At 43.3% G+C, this 16,096-nt stretch overlaps 1 protein-coding gene across 14 annotated transcripts in view; it reads left to right on the forward strand.

Moving 5' to 3' along the window:
* ARPP21 (cAMP regulated phosphoprotein 21) overlaps positions 1 to 16,096 on the forward strand; it is a 155,079-nt gene that overhangs the window by 88,656 nt on the left and 50,327 nt on the right. For 12 of the 14 annotated variants that reach the window (XM_034991723.1, XM_034991778.1, XM_034991713.1 and 9 more), the window contains 5 exons: positions 792 to 1,022; positions 8,832 to 8,995; positions 9,891 to 9,995; positions 10,922 to 11,182; positions 15,597 to 15,720. In XM_034991723.1, coding sequence (XP_034847614.1) covers positions 792 to 1,022; positions 8,832 to 8,995; positions 9,891 to 9,995; positions 10,922 to 11,182; positions 15,597 to 15,720 — 885 coding nt within the window. The remainder of the gene's footprint in view (positions 1 to 791; positions 1,023 to 8,831; positions 8,996 to 9,890; positions 9,996 to 10,921; positions 11,183 to 15,596; positions 15,721 to 16,096) is intronic. The other 2 variants (XM_034991813.1, XM_034991822.1) reach the window with 1 other exon arrangement.

The following is a 16,096-nucleotide window of genomic DNA, read 5'->3' on the forward strand; positions in this document are numbered from 1 at the left end:
GTGGTGAAGGGCAGGTAGTGCCTAGTGGACGTGGGATATACCAGGTGTTTCCTTGTCCACAGTGGAGGGAGAGGGAGAAGGCTGGGTTAGAGTCCACCTTGTAATCCAGTTACCTACATGTTTACAATCCTCCCCATGATTTTACTCTTCTGTGTTGTCTAAAGGATGATCCAGCATTCTATGAAGGCCAAGCCCTTCTTGGTCTGCCTCTTGGGCACATTAGTAAGATTTCTGTGACTATGTGAAATACACACCTTAAGCACTCTCAGTAGGAGTGACCCAGTTCTTCTACTCACATCTGAGGGGAAAAGATTATTTCTGGCCATGCCTCTTCAAAATGCAGCTTTATGGATGTTGGAGAACCAATACGTTAGAGCGATGCCATGATCAGCACATTCTAGGACTCCTTCTTAAACTGCAATCTCTTTAATATCCACCTGGCATTTTATTCTCCTACCTCCAGTAAGACAGCCCTCTGGCTTTAATTACTCGGGGTGATGGGCATCTCCAGGCATGGAGTCCGAAGCTTTAGGGTACCATTTACCAATGTACCGCCCTACAGGCATGTGAGAGGCTGAAAGAGAGTGCTCATTCTTAACCTCTCTTTTCCTAGGAAATCGACACATCTGAAAAATATGTAGCAGATATCTCAATAAAATGTGAGCCGCAAATGTTGCCCTGGTCCTGCAGCACTCACCTCGAATGGTTTAAGGATGGATTAAGTAAATTAGGCATTTAGATCCAGAGCTCCCTGCGTTGGATGATTTTCTGATCCTTTTCTTCTGTGGCAGGTTCTGAGTCTAACAGCAGCACAGGCTCCTCGGGGTCTCTGCCCCGCACCCACGCACCCCTGCAGGGCGCGCCCCTGGCTACGGGCGTAGCCGCTGGCTCTCCGGGCTGTGTGCCCTATCCAGAGGGCGGAGCAGGGGGCCAGGCAGCCCCCAGCACCAGCTACATCCTCCTTCCACTGGAGGCTGCGACAGGCATCCCGCCCGGAAGCATCCTCCTCAATCCGCACACAGGTTAGTTCCTTACCTCTGCTATGGCAGGGACTCAAGATCAGAGTTCTATTCTTGTGTTTGGGGCTTATAAATTCGTCAGCAGGTTTTCTTAAAATTCCTGAGCAGGAGAGCTAGGTGCATGAACCACTGTGTAGGGTCTTGATTTAGGAAGAGAAGATCTATAGCTATAATCTCTATCTCTATGTTGATATCAATATTGATATGTAGTTATAAATAGAGATTCTTCCCAGAAATATCCACTTTTCCCTCTATCCTCTTTGTATTGACCATGGTGTGTCTCAGGTATTCCTGGGAGCTAAGACCAGAGACCGTAAAGTGATGATCTGGGAAATACTAATTAAGATACCATGTTTCACAGACTAAATCCCGGCTTAGCTTCTTATTATGTCAAAAGTGTTTTTGCATCCAAGATATTTCACAAACTTGAGATATCAATTGGGACACATAGCAGATTCTTACCTATAGGGTGCCTGGGTGGCTCAGTTGTTAAGCGTCTGCCTTCGGCTCAGGTCATGATCCCAGGACCCTGGGATCGAGCCCTGCATCAGGCTCCCTGCTCAGTGGGAAGCCTGCTTCTCCCTCTCCCACTCCCCCTGCTTGTGTTCCCTCTCTCACTGTGTCTCTTGCTGTCAAATAAATAAATAAAATCTTTAAAAAAAAGATTCTTACCTATACAAGTTGCTCTTTTGCCTTAGAATTTCACCCAATTCCACCTGGGGAATAAGGAATAGCAGTGACAAATAGGACATAGGGAGCAAATTCTTATGTATTTTAAGGATCCTAGGACTAGACTGGTTTTGGTGAGGTTTGGAAAATTGGTAACTTCAATGATGATTATTTTTTCCATGATCAATGGTTCTTTATTTTTTAATTTCTCTAGTGGTCAGTTAACATCTACACTGATTCCAAAGAACCCAGAGCATTGGGCAAATAGACTGACAAGCATCTGCCTCATGGGGGAAACTTCTCAACCAGGGGGATCTGTGCCCATGCCTCCAAGGCCATTTTGCAATATCCACTGACATTTTGATCAACATGACTGAGAGAGGAAGGGGTTGCTACTGACATCTAAGAAGGTAGATGCCAGACATGCTGCTAAACATCCTACAATGCCCAGGACAGCCCCTTCCAACAGAGAATTACCCAGCCAAAAATATCAGTAGTGCCATGGTTGGGAAACCCTGGGTTAGAAGGCTTGACATTGACTAGTTGCCTCTTTGGAAGCCTTTAGAAGTAATTGGGAAAAAAATTGAATTGTCTCAAAAAATGTCTGAGTTTTGGTTTCGATGATTCCAGAGTATTTCCGTGATTAGCTAAACTTGAAAAAGCAAAAGTGAATGAGAATCTCATAAAAGCAATCTGACTCAATCTTTTCACGTATATAGCACTACTAGTAATTAGGAAATTCAGAGAAACATGAGAATGATAGTAAAATAGTTACTTGAATAATTGCCACATTTTCATGAAAACATATGGCACATTCTCAAGGCAGGGTGTTTGATGGAGACATTTTGAAAATGCCATAAGCTTGAGGGAAAAGAAGGCATAATCATTTTATTGAAAACCATTTGAAAGCTTTCAGAAGAGATACTTCTAAGGAGAATATTAGATTGCTTTTATTTTATTTGGATCATTGGAAGTACTAAAAGGAAATTAAAAGAAAACCAGGATTATAGTCATTACTCTGGGCACTGATAGAAGGATGGTCTGACTCTGTTGGCTTAAATCCCTTCACTTCTAATTGAGACGGAAGGCTTGCTGACAAGAGCACACACAGACATTAGTTTTGAGTCATTTGTTTTAAGCAAAATTGCCGTGTTTCAAAAAAGCTCAACAGAGTATTTTTTAGGGTATAATGAAGAAATATTATTTGTAATGATATAATGGTTGTGCATGTGTTATGTGTATATTATCATGTATAATCTTGCTTATAGAAAAAGAAACAAAGTGCTTTTTGGTGTCAAGTCCCAATTCTTATGCATCAGATCCAGTCACTTAGAGCTGTTACCAAAATATGTCCTTTGAAAAAGGATCCTAAGCAAGGAAAAGGATCTAATCACACTGTCGAGTAGCTTCTCTGTATGCACCTCTCTGATCTGACAAATGCTTGACATTAAAATATCCCAACACCAGAAAGAAAATGTATTAATATATTGTATACCATGGTTGAGTGGTAGGATGGAAGGGAAATGATGTTTCTTCTTTCCTAGAATGTGTTTATTTTTGTAAATTGAAAATATGCATGTGTGTGTGTGTATACAGATCCATTATGTATCATATATACATATATGTGTGTATGTGTCTATCTATGGTGTGTATGTGTGCATGTCTGTCTGTCTGTCTATCCATCCATCTATTTATTTAATCTCCTATGATTCTACTATTGAAACTGGAAATTTGCCTCCTTTGGATTGGAACTCATCTTTCTCTGTCATTGCTGTGAACTCCTGAAATCCACACCTCTCCCCTTCCCTAAATATGTGGTAGAAATTCTTTTGTGTTAGGAGCCAACGGCATACGACTACTTTACTTCTTGTGTGAATAGCCCTTGGGATTCATTTCCCTGTTACCAGCTCATTTATAAGCTCCTTGTGGGAAGGGGCCATCCTTGGCTATTTTTTTACTTCACTAGAGTGGATAGCAAAGTAGTCTTAGGCACTGTGCTCAAAAATTACATAGTATTGAAAAAATATCTACTACTCATATGTGGATGAGCATAGTAGAACAGTTTTTTTATCTAATATATTTGAGAATGTGGTTCATGTATGAAACCATGATAAAATACCTGTCTTTTAATTTTTTTCTTATTTCAGTATAGTTGATGCGCAATGTTACATTAGTTTCAGGTGTGCAACATAGTGATTCAGCTTCTCTGCTTGTTATGCTGGGCTCACCACAGTGTAGCTCCTGTCTGTCACCATACAGTATGATTGCAGTGTCAATGATTAGATTCCCTATGCTGTGTCTTTTATTCCTATGACTTACTCATTCCATAGCTGGAAGCCTGTACCTCCCATTCTGCTTCCCCCATTTTGCCCATCCCTTCATCCCCCCTCCCTCTGACAATCACCAGTCTGTTGTCTGTATTTATAGGTCTGATTCTGCTTTTTGTCTGTTTATTCATAAAGTATCTGTCTTAAGCAGACAGAAGACAAGCAATAATTTGAGAATACCAAGGTGCCTGCCAGTCATGTCTACCAAATGAAACAAAAATGAAACTTCCTTTGTGGGCACAATTGACTTGCCTCTTCCTAAGTACCAGTATTCGGCAACCTGAAACCAACCCACCCACATATATTCTCGCAGTTCCCCAAATGCAATCACAACATTTTATTTTGTCTGGCCTTAGACTCTGCTCTCAGCCAGTCTGATCTAACTCAGGACCTCTGGCCTATCCTTTCTTTGCTTTTCAGGCTTCTAGATGAGTGAGCTGCTGCAGAGGCTCTTTTTCAAAGTTATCCCCGTATAATGTATTCATCCTCACAAGGCAAGTCTGGGTTTGACTCTTGAGTTTGATCTTCTTCCTGCTGTCTTTGACTTGGCCTCCTTTTAGAAATTTTTAGCAGAAAGCTCATCTTTGTTTGGCTATTTTCTTTAAATTCAGAGCTATCCAGAGATGCCAACAAGCATTAACATCCCCCAAGTACTCATTAATCCCCATATCTCTTGTTTTGCCATTTCGCTTTGCCTTCATCTGGCGCAAATTCACGAGCGAGTGATGTAAGGGCATGCCATCGGCTGGGACTTGGCTTTGAGCATCCTTTTAGGGCTCATCTCTTTCAAATGCTCCTGATGGATTCTCCTGACACTACACTTTGTATTTTTCACAGGGCTTCTGGTATCTATTCTACTTCTTTCTTATTTTTTTCCACCTCTTTCTTAAATGTGCCATGAAGATTTTGTGTGTGACATGCCCCTCAACATATCTTTGCGAGATCTGAATTAACCTTAGCTTATCCATAATCAGCAGCATCCTTATGATTTGATTGATCACCTTCTAAGGACTAAGAAAGGAAAATCTCTTTTTCTCATGCCTCTCTATCTTTTTTAATAAATACCCTTCTGCCAAATACATGGCAGAAATGCATTCATGTTAGAAACCAAGAGCATTTGATTACTTTGTTTCTAGTGTGAATTGCCCTTGGGTTCATTTCCTCATTACCAGCATATTTATAAGCTCTTTGTGGGGAGGGATCAGATCAGGTTTTTTGTTTTTGTTTTTGTTTTGCATCTCTGGAATGGATAACCAAGTCTTAGTCTTCATGCAAGGCTCAATAATTATATAATAGTAAAATAATATCTACTGCACAGGATGCCTGGGTGGCGCAGGCGCTTAGCATCCGACTCTTGGTTTCCACTCAGGTTGTGATCTCAAGGTCCTAAGATGAAGCCCCACATCGGGCTCTGCCCTCAGCGGGGAGTCTGCTTAAGACTCTCCCTCTCCCTCTGCTCCTCCCCGCTGCTCGCTCTCTCTCTCTAAAATAAATAAATAAAATCTTTAAAAAAATAATATCTACAGCACATTATTCATGTTGATGTGGAAAGTGGAGAAGTTTTCCACCTAAGGCCATGTATTGAGGGGAATGAGCACTCGGCCAGCTCATGGCAGCCCGACTTGCCTGCACCCTTTACCTGTGCCAACACATGTGCCAGGGCCTGCCAGGCATGCTCGTGCAGTTCTGGACACGAAAACCTCTTTTAAGCTGGATGGTCCTAGGGCCAATCGTCTTTCCTTCCCCTTTGGTATTCAGCAGCTGTCATTCAAACTAATTGCCCGTATCCAGTTGTAATTGCATCTGGACTAACAGAAATGGCAGCATCTAGAGAGGCCAGCGTTGCCTGACTTGAAAACCAATAGTCGCCTGTCCTAACTCTCTTAGGAAATCATGTCTGTTCCCTTCCCTGCATATCCATCTTACTTGTTTCAGTCTCTCACGTCTTTCCACCTCTCCTTAGTGAGCATAAAAGCAGTCTTCTATTCTCTCTCTTCTCTTCCAGAAGAACCTGCCACCTCTCTCTACCCAAGGGAGTCCTGAGTACTTTTCATATGCAATTATTTGGAAACATTTCTTTTGTCTGCTTCATAGCACATTAATAATATTTCACACAGAGGATCTAAAATTTATCAAAAAGGACACCTGAATAATTTGTGGTTATGTTTTTCACCCTAATTATGGTCTGTTTTTCACGCTACCTTACTTCTCACTGGGGTAAATTGGAAGTCGTAGGAAATATAGTAAAGATCATTTTATTTTTAGTTTCCATCTCTGTATATGTGTGGTGTGTGTGTGTGTGTGTGTGAGCACAGAATGAGACTGATTTTGAAATAAAGTTGCTGTGAAGATTTTTTTAAATGCTAGGTATCCAGAATTTTCCTCTTTTTGCAATATAAAATAAGGGAGGGGGCTAAGAATTAGAACACCAAATGGGCTGATAGATTTTTGGAAATTGAACTATTTTTTCATTCTTTCCCAAATTGAGGCTTTGGGGAGAAAAAAATGGGTTGCAGATTTTAAATCCAGAAGAAAGTTATTTTTGAAAAAATAAAGCATTTAAAACAATTAAATGTGGCTAAAATTAAATGACAGTGATAGGAAAACAAGTGCCTATGAAGAACATTAACATTTTTTTAAAATATCTCTAAATTTAGTCATTGTTCTGTGACTATAATTCTGGCACATTTGCTTTTCCATCACAGCACATTGTGATTGGTTATGAAACTGTTGTCAGAATTTCCTTAGTTCATGAATATGCAGCATTTAAGGGTTTCACGTTGCACACACACATGTATATTTGGGCTGAAAATATGGGGCAATGATGGGCACACTAGGCTCCCATTACAGTTCCTAATCGGTCTGAAATCAAGTCCTGGGAGCAATTGGTTTGGCTTCACTACAACCCCCCCCGTTTGCACTCCAAACCTACTCTAAAATATTTTCTCACTGTAATTTGTCAAACACACATACCTGGCCTGTAGCCTTGGCAGGTATTTGAATGTATGAACCCCTGTGTGAACAATACCTGGAAGAGACATAGGACATGACTAGTCTCCCGGGAGGCTCCCTCCTGCCCCCTGAGAGGTCCCACTTTTCTGACTTCCATTACCATTAAGTTCTGCCTGACCTTGAAGGTATTAGAAATGCAGTTGTACGTTTCCCTAATAGCTGCCCTTTGGGGCTGGTTTCTTTCAGTTGGTGTATATTGGCTAATTATCTCCAATTTTATAACAGTCTGTTCTTGTTGGATACCACACATTTTTTTTTTCCCACTAGAATACTGTCTCGTTTGGGTCCGTTTTTTTTTTTTTATTTTCATTCTAACCTGTTCTGTTTTGTTGCTAATTTTCCGCACATCACTGGTGATCTTTGGTTGTTTTTCATATATATATTATTAATGAAAAGGGCTGTTTTTCTCAGCCATCACATGCTCTTGTGAACCCCACATACCGAAACTATGTAAGGGGAGGCTTTCAACTATGTGCTTGGGAGGAACTTAACAAGCTGCCTCTGATATCCCCTTAATGCAAATCAGAATATTCTGATTCTTCTCATTCTTTACCTGCCAGTCCTGGGTGTGATTCCACCTTAAAACATGGCCCCCACCCCTCCTGACTTCTCACGTATTAATGATTTTCAGTTATGATTGGATTTTTGTCATCAGACCTCATTGTAGCACGTACACATTATGTAAACTTGGATACTCCACTGAAGTTATTTGGTGTGATGGGAAGTGAATGGACTTTGGAGTCACTCTGACCAGGGCCATTTCCTGACTCTCGCATACTGGTTTGGCCTTTCTGAGTGAGTTGCTTGGCCCATGCGGGCCCTGATTTTTTGTCTCTAAAGTGGAATGAGATCGCATGTCTGCGGGGTTACTGGAAGAGCTGAGCTATGTGTGTAAGGTGCCTGCCACCCTGGAACTTGATTGGTTTTCCCTTTCCTTCCCTCCACTTTCCCTCACTTCCATCTGCCGCTCCTTCGACTCCTTCCTTTTTCCTGTGACCTTTCTGGTGGGCCTTCATTGCGTCCTGTGCAACATAAGAAGATGATACTGTCCTTCCTCCCAGAGTCATGCTGGGGATCTGATGATACTATTTTGTAAACCATAAAATCCTCCTCAAATAATAGTAATAACAATAGTGAGCCATGCCATCATTTCAAAAGGCAAAACAATGTATATTTGCTTCACCATCAGGAGATGATGCTGTGATGCTTGTATTATGCATTATCTTCAAAATCTGAACCCCTGCGTGCTCCTTGTTGTGTCTGTTTAGAGAAGCGAGTGTGTGGATGTGGTATGTTCTGTTGTGTACGTATCGGTAGCACTGATTGCCATTCTGAGTTGGCAACAAGGCTAGTGGAAGCGAAACAAGTGTATTGGTAAATAATGTGTAACCCAGGGTAGCCGGAAATCTATAAAGGGAAGGCAGCCCTATCTCTCAGCGTGTGCGATCTTGCTGATGATGGAGAGGTGCAGGCGGCAAACACACGGCTTCGTGAAGATTACTTCTCCACAGGCCTTCTCCACTGGGCGCCACTGTACAGACGTGCTTAGCTTTAGCAAATCTCCCTGAAGGCAGTGGATTTATTCGTTGCTTCTTAAATTGCTCTGGGCTCGCACCGTTAGCTAGCTGAAGCAGATAGGTCATAAACAGGAAAGTCTTCATGGTGGTGAAGGTTCCGCTGTCCTGGATTTCCACCGCCCTGCTCCTTTACCTTGGGTTACTTGTTGCGTATCTATCAGTATGGTTCTTTCTGCTAAAGGTGAGACCAAGGAGCTCACCTGAACCCAGCTCCGATTCCATTGCAGGCCAGCCCTTTGTGAATCCCGACGGAACCCCTGCAATATACAACCCCCCCACCAGCCAGCAGCCCCTGCGAGGCTCGATGATGGCGCAGTCCCAGCCACCGCCGCAGCAACAGCCTTCTCCTCAGCCACCCCAGCCACATATGGCCGGCCCACTGGTCACTCAGGTAGGAGCTGGTGGGAAGGCGGGGAGGGCAGGTGTTCCCAGGCAAAGGCTGCAGAGTCCTCAGAGCAGAGACTGGTGCCTTAGGAGGAGGTGATACTTTTCACTGGGGCCATTTCCACCCACTCATAAGTAAGACCTGGCGGCCTAGAACCCTTGATAGCAAGTTGATAAGATTTCATCTGGATCCTCAAGTTTAGATAGACGTGAATGCCCCATCCAATGATTTGCATGGTGAGCACACTGCACTAGGGAAAACAAATGCCAAGTTTTCTCTGAGGTCTAGATGCTACATTTAAGGCATCACAGAGCCTGTCTGGGAGACTGAACCCATAACCTCAACCAGGCTTTCGTATCATCTTGCTCACTCATTCCCAACACAGACCAAGGACTCATGTCTGCAAAGGGATAGTACTGAATGCTTCATCAATTGGAAGAACAGGTATCAGTCCATTCTGAGGTGGCCTGCCTGTTCTTCAAGAGATGTAGAGTGGTCCTCCCTTCCTAGAGCAACACATGGAAATTGCCACAGAAACATGTGGTATTCCCAGGAGGTTGCCAGAGTGAACCTCATTTGTAATTTTTTCCCTTACTTCTCAGTCCTTGCACAGTATCTTTAGACCCAGTGGATTTGACTAACAACAATGACATGAAAAGTATCGCAGTGACTTCTGAAGGCAGTGTTTACTCTGAGCAAACATGCATCCTGCAAGGCTGGCTGGCTGTGCTCTGCCTGGCGTTGACTTCCCAGTGGTGGCTGGTTCCCCTCTCTGGAGTGCACCGAGCCAAGAGGACCTGTAGGGTGGTGTAGGTGGTGTGCTTCCGATAAGCCAGCCTTCCTGTGGGATTTCCACCCCCAGTGCTTCCCCGTTACCTGATCAGCTTTTTCTTTCCTCCAGTCGGTGCAGGGGCTGCAGGCTTCCTCCCAGTCAGTGCAATACCCAGCGGTCTCTTTTCCTCCCCAGCATCTCCTGCCAGTGTCTCCAACTCAACAGTTCCCCATGGTACCGTATTCCATGTGTGCAACCTTTCCCCTGGGAGAGCATGTCCACCAGTTTTATTACTTTCCTGCGCAGGGCTGGCTGATGCTGGGTGGGTGCCCCCGGCTGACTGTGAGGGGGCATGAGTTGGGGTCTCATTCCAGAACATTGCAACCCATCTCCAAAATAATGGTTGCCATTCTGTCATCTGTCCCACGTTTGCTGCTTCTGCAATTGGGTGCCCTTTTAAGAATTTACTGACTAAGCAGGGATTGAATGCCCCAAGAGTTTGAAGTCAGAAACAGAGAGATATGAACTCAACGTGACAGCTTGGGAAACTTAAAGTTAGTTGAGGTGGTCATCACTCTGTGCTACTGATGTGGGAGGTTCCCCTAGCCCCCTGATCCCCCACTCTTTCTTCCTTTCCCCACAATGCACTAGGTCCTTTTGGACATCAAGAAGGAGCATTGCCCCGAAATTTCAGGCCAGGCCAGTGAAAAATACTCCCCAATATATCATGACACCATAGTGGCTCCATCTCTGTAGCAGCTGTGGGTGATGGTGAATACAACGGCTTCTGCCTCTCTCCAGAGGGCAGAGACTGTGGTTACTTCTGGGAAGCCCCGCTGACCTTTCAGGACCAAGGACACCAAGCCCTCCTTGCCTCAGCGCCATCCCGAGGATCTCAAACCCTTAGTGAAAAAATAATGATTTGTTTCCGTTGGAAGAGGGAGATTTGGTCAAATTGTTTACCATCTCTGATCCTCTGGATGATTAAAATCTTATTATGTTCTCTTGTTGTTCTGGACAGAGAATTCCTTTTCTGTTATTGTTTCCAATTGGTGCGCCCTCCCTTGCCCACAGTGACAAGCATGTGGCCTGTGTCTGCCTCTGTGTGCCTCTCCCATTTCTAGGCTGCTCTCGCTAATTTCCTCTTTGTTTCTGGGCAGAGAGACGATGTGGCGACACAGTTCACCCAGATGAACCTGAGCCGGCAATCCTCAGGAGAGACTCCTGAGCCCCCATCTGGTCCTGTCTACCCGCCGTCCCTCATGGCACAGCCAACCCAACAGCCAAGCTACGTCATTGCCTCTACAGGCCAGCAGCTCCCTACGGGGGGGTTCTCAGGCTCTGGACCTCCCATCTCCCAGCAAGTCATCCAGGCCCCTCCCTCACCACAGGGCTTTGTGCAACAGCCTCCACCTGCACAAGTGAGTGTGCTTTTCCTCACACCTGTGACCTATAGCTTATTCGCTAGGTGTTTTGACATCTACATTTCCACACAGACTACCACCAGGTCAACCTGGTGTGGCTCTTTCTGGTCCATATAGATATTCCCCACCTCCAGAACCTGATCTGTCCTATTCAGCAGTTGTGCAAAGCCATGGGGCTCAGAAAGTAGGTTGAATGAAACTGACCCAACTTCCCATGATACAGTGCGGGGAGTGTCCCATTTTCCAGGCTGCTGGTACGGGAGCCATGCAGGAAAGCATTCCCTCCCATGCAAGGTCCTGCTCACTGGACTGCCTAGAAAGGGAAAGTAGGAAGGAAGAAGAGAGCCTGCTCTGCAGGGACTTTGAACTCTCCCCTGCTGCAGCTCGGGAAATGTGCTCTTTCCTTAAGCATTTTCTGGAGCTAATCTGGTGCTCCAGGCAGGAGCTCCTCTAGGAATATAAAGGAGGAAGCTAAAGAGGATATCCACTGTCCCTTCCTCTCCCTAGGGGGAAGCAGAGCTCCTGAGTGCTCTCACGGGTAGTCATTAATCATATTTAATTGACTTGAGCATGTAAGACACCACAGATCACTGATTTTTACTGTCTTCTCAAAGACTGATTATCTGTTACTGTTCACCACCAAACATCTCTGGTGATCTCCTGGGTATCCCTTGCAGAATATTGCAAGTGATTACTGTCAAGATGTAAAATGCACAGAGGCGTTTTCCGGTCCATTTTCTAGGCACACATATCCCAAGCAAATTCCATCCTAATTAAGAAATATTGTATTGGATGAGCTGCTTAAAGCACGGTGTCACCTTTGTATTATTTGTTTCACTGCCTTAACATCTTGAATAAATTATTTTCTTTTCAAGCCATGCAAAACGCTTCACCATGAAATGATTTTCATTCAGTTGTTCATTTTATTTTGAATGATTAATTAATTGTTCATCTTCGGTTTTCTTCTCTGCAATATCTCTTGACCAGTAGGATTTAAGGAGATGTGAAAAAATAATTTTAAGTTACAGGAGAAAGGGCTTCAATAATGTATTAATTATTTTAGTAATAAATTAAATACTTAAAGTTTAATTAGTGGGAAAAATAGTGTAGCTCTTTTATCCTAAACAGCATCTAAGTGTTTCTTACCCATTTCTGCTATCAAGGAGAAGAGTTGGCAGGATATTTAATTGAAGAATTTTTTTGAAAGACTTTAAAAATAAAAAGTCTTCCTTGATGAATGAATTTCACTATTAGTGCACTGCAGGAGCAAAGACAACTCAGAACCCCTGGTGTGTCTGCAACAGACATTTCTTCAAAAGATTTAGAAATAGAAAGGGAGGAGAGTAGGGCGCCTGGGTGGCTCAGCCGGTTAAGTGACTGCCTTCGGCTCAGGTCATGATCCCAGGGTCCTGGGATCGAGTCCCGCATCAGGCTCCCTGCTCTGCGGGGAGCCTGCTTCTCCCTCTCTCACTCCCCCTGCTTGTGTTCCCTCTCTCGCTGTGTCTCTCTCTGTCAAATAAATAAATAAAATCTTTAAAAAAAAAAAAAAGAAAGGGAGGAGAGTAGAAAAACAAAACAAAACAAAACAGGTGTTCAAGGTTCCTGGTCAGTCTGGGCATGCATGAACTTCTTAGGTATAAGATACAACCCATTGTGCGTTTCAATTTAGTAAACATTTTAAAGCTTGATTACTCAACTATGGAACAATGAAAAGAACTTGAGGTACAGTCCAAGGGCATATGGAAATAAATGAAATGTATGCAGAAAGTGAACCTAATATTTAATAACCTTGAAGTCAGTTTTGTCTGCCATGTCATGTAAGCCTTCTGAACACCCCCTGGAAGGTGAGGCAAGAAACACATGGACAAGGCAAAGAGGGACTTGAAGAAGGTGGTGGGAGAAGAGATTTTTTAATACGGCTTCTTCTTTTTTCTCATTTATTGCTTTCCTCTTCTAATTTACTCATATTTTGGTTTTCCATGTTTTAAAATATACATAGTTGTTGAAAAATTAACATTTTCTCCCCTTGGGAGCTATCCTTACTCTTTTCTCCCTTCCAACCTTGCATTTGGATCCTTTGATGCCTCCTCTTAGCCCCACTCAGCACCTTCCTCCATGGGGGAGGATGAGGATGAGCCAAGTGCCCATGCCCCGTTTGCTTCATATGACTGGGAGATGTAAGTGCTAAGAGCTGGCTGATGCTCTGCCTGGGAGAGGTACCGAGTGGAGGTGACCAGACCTCTAGCACAGCCTGGCAGGGTATCAAAGGAGGTAGGGCGGGAGAAAAATACAAGAACAAACCAGGACAACTGAGTACTAAAAATTGAGGCTCTCCTTCAAGAGGTTATACTTTCATCCAAACCATTAGTGCTCATCAGGGAATTTTCAAGTGTTTGAACTCTTTCCCACATCCCTAAAGGTATTTTCATGTTTCATATTGAATATGAGAGAAAAGACCAAGGATTGGGTAACATATTTATGAGCTTCCATTGAATCAAGTCACAGATTTTCCTAAGGGAACAAACTGTTTATTTTTCCTAAAGGACATGGAAATATAAGGCTCATGAATAAATTCCATAATAGTTGCTCTTGTTCTTAATTTTAGGAAGCATCTGATGTATAATGGTAGTAATCTTTAATAGCATCATGATTTGCCAGAGTGTAACTAAAACCTGTTATTATTCTAGGATTCTTTGGGTTTTTATTGTTATAAATTGCCTTACAAAAAAAGGGAGAAATAGGGAGAAAAAATCACTATAAACAAAATGTACAATTAGTTAGTTGCCAAATACTGACCCATGTTCATTCGAGACTCGTTCAGTCTCTTACCCTTGGATATCCATATTGCCAGACAGAATTAGAATTCATAACAATTCCAGGGGATTGCAGAACCACAGCTCAACACACTCTAAGTTATCTTTTGTCCCTATGTTATGATAAATCAGGAAAACATGATACATGTGTTTCAATAGCAAGATTGAAATAAAAAAGTGTTTCCTATTTGACGTGATCAAATCAGAAAATAAAATCACCATTGAAATCACTGTTCTCAAATATAGGTGGCTTGTAATTTTATTCTGTGTATGTGATACTTACTTGTAGGCTGGTCCTAGTGTACCTCTGTTTACACTTTCGAGAAGATGATAGAAGAATGGTCAGAAGCCTGGAGATGAAAAATTATTCAAGATCAGTAAGAGAGCAGCCTTAATATAAATGAACTGAGGCAGGCAATGTCTCCAAATCAAGAGACATTTGATTGGAATCTTATTGGAAGTAATTAGAATATGTTCAGCCATTCTCAGTCATTAGAAAGTGACAGTAGGTGACACAAACATTATTTTAAATATATTTTCTTTTTTCAGATTGAACATAAATTCTCTTGGATACTGGCTCTGTGCCAATCACTCTGCCAAGTGCTTTGATAGACTTGACCATATTTTGTAATTCCAACCCCTGCTTCTTATAGGCTAGAGATTAGTAGTTTTCACGTCTCACGTGAGTTTCCATTAGAAAAAGAATTCGTTAGATATAATATTTAAAACTACCATAAACTTTTTGTTGTGGTAGATGACTGTTTCATCCCCCCCTCCTTTTTTAAAAGATTTTACTTATTTATTTATTGGAGAGAGAGAGAGTGAGCGATGGAGAAAGAGCACAAGCCCAGGGCGGGTTGGGGGGGCGGGGCAGAGGGAGAAGCAGACTCCCCGCTGAGCAGGGAGTCTGATGGTAGACTTGATCCCAGGTCCCTGGGATCGTGACCTGAGCTGAAGTCAGACGCTTAACCACCTGAGCCACCCAGGCGCCCCTGTTTCATTCACTCTTGCTTCATCTGAAAACACAAAATCCAGTGTTTTAGGACAACAACCATTGTGTTGCTCAGGACTAGGTCAGCAACTAGAGCAGAACTCAGCAGGGATGGTTCAGCTCTGGTTTATATGGTAATGGCTCAGGCAGCTTGACTGGGGCTGGAACATCCAAGATGGCCTCGCTCCCATGCCCAGAATGTCGGCATAGCCTGTCCACTGGGGTGCCTGTCTTCTCCACGTGGCCTCTTTCTCCAGCAGCATGACCTGGACTTCTTCTCCTGGTGGCTGGGTGCTCCTCCTGTGTGAGCAGAAGTGCAAGTCTTCTTATGGACCTGGCTTGCAAGTCTCAGAGTCACCATTTCTGCCTCATGACATTGGTCAAAGCAAGTCCCAGAGCCAGCCCAGATTCAAGGACTTGGGGAATCGATTTCACATCTTCATGAGAAGAGTAGCATGCACGCACATAGGCCAGGGTGAAGTGTTTGGTGGCCATCTTTACAATCTACTACAATCGTAGTATGTCATAAGGCGACCACACATTTTACGTTAAAGTGTTACTTCGTACACATTTCTCACTCCCTGCGGTTCTTCTCTTTCTTCCACAGATGTCCGTGTATTACTATCCATCTGGTCAGTACCCTACCTCAAACACGCAGCAGTACCGGCCCCTGGCCTCCGCTCAGTACAGTGCTCAGAGGGGTCAGCCAACACCACAGGGGGCACAAGCAGGTACTTGCAGTCTGTTTTCCATGTCCTCCTCTAAACCGGTGATTTGTGCATGTCAGTACCTCAGCTGTCCTCTTTGGATGAGTATCCAAGCTTGGCAGTTTAAATCGCCTCATTTCCTTTACCTGGACAGGATAACGGAGCATTGGATTAACTCTGTGTGGAAAAGTAACAGGTACAAGAAGGTGAAGCCCATGTCACTCCAGTACCCAGACATGCATGCTAAATACAGTCTCCATAAATTACTTCTGGATCTTCTTAATTTCTTTTAAAGCAGAGTGCCAACCACATCCTTATCTTCCTAGTTCATACCTTTTCCTTTTTTTTTTTTTTTTTCCTTTTCAACCTGAAGAAATCCTTCCCCTGTTCCTAAAGCTAG

This window comes from Mirounga leonina, unplaced genomic scaffold (assembly GCF_011800145.1).
Source record: "Mirounga leonina isolate KUSES-001 unplaced genomic scaffold, KU_Mleo_1.0 Mir_115, whole genome shotgun sequence".
In the NCBI taxonomy this organism is placed as follows: domain Eukaryota; kingdom Metazoa; phylum Chordata; class Mammalia; order Carnivora; family Phocidae; genus Mirounga; species Mirounga leonina.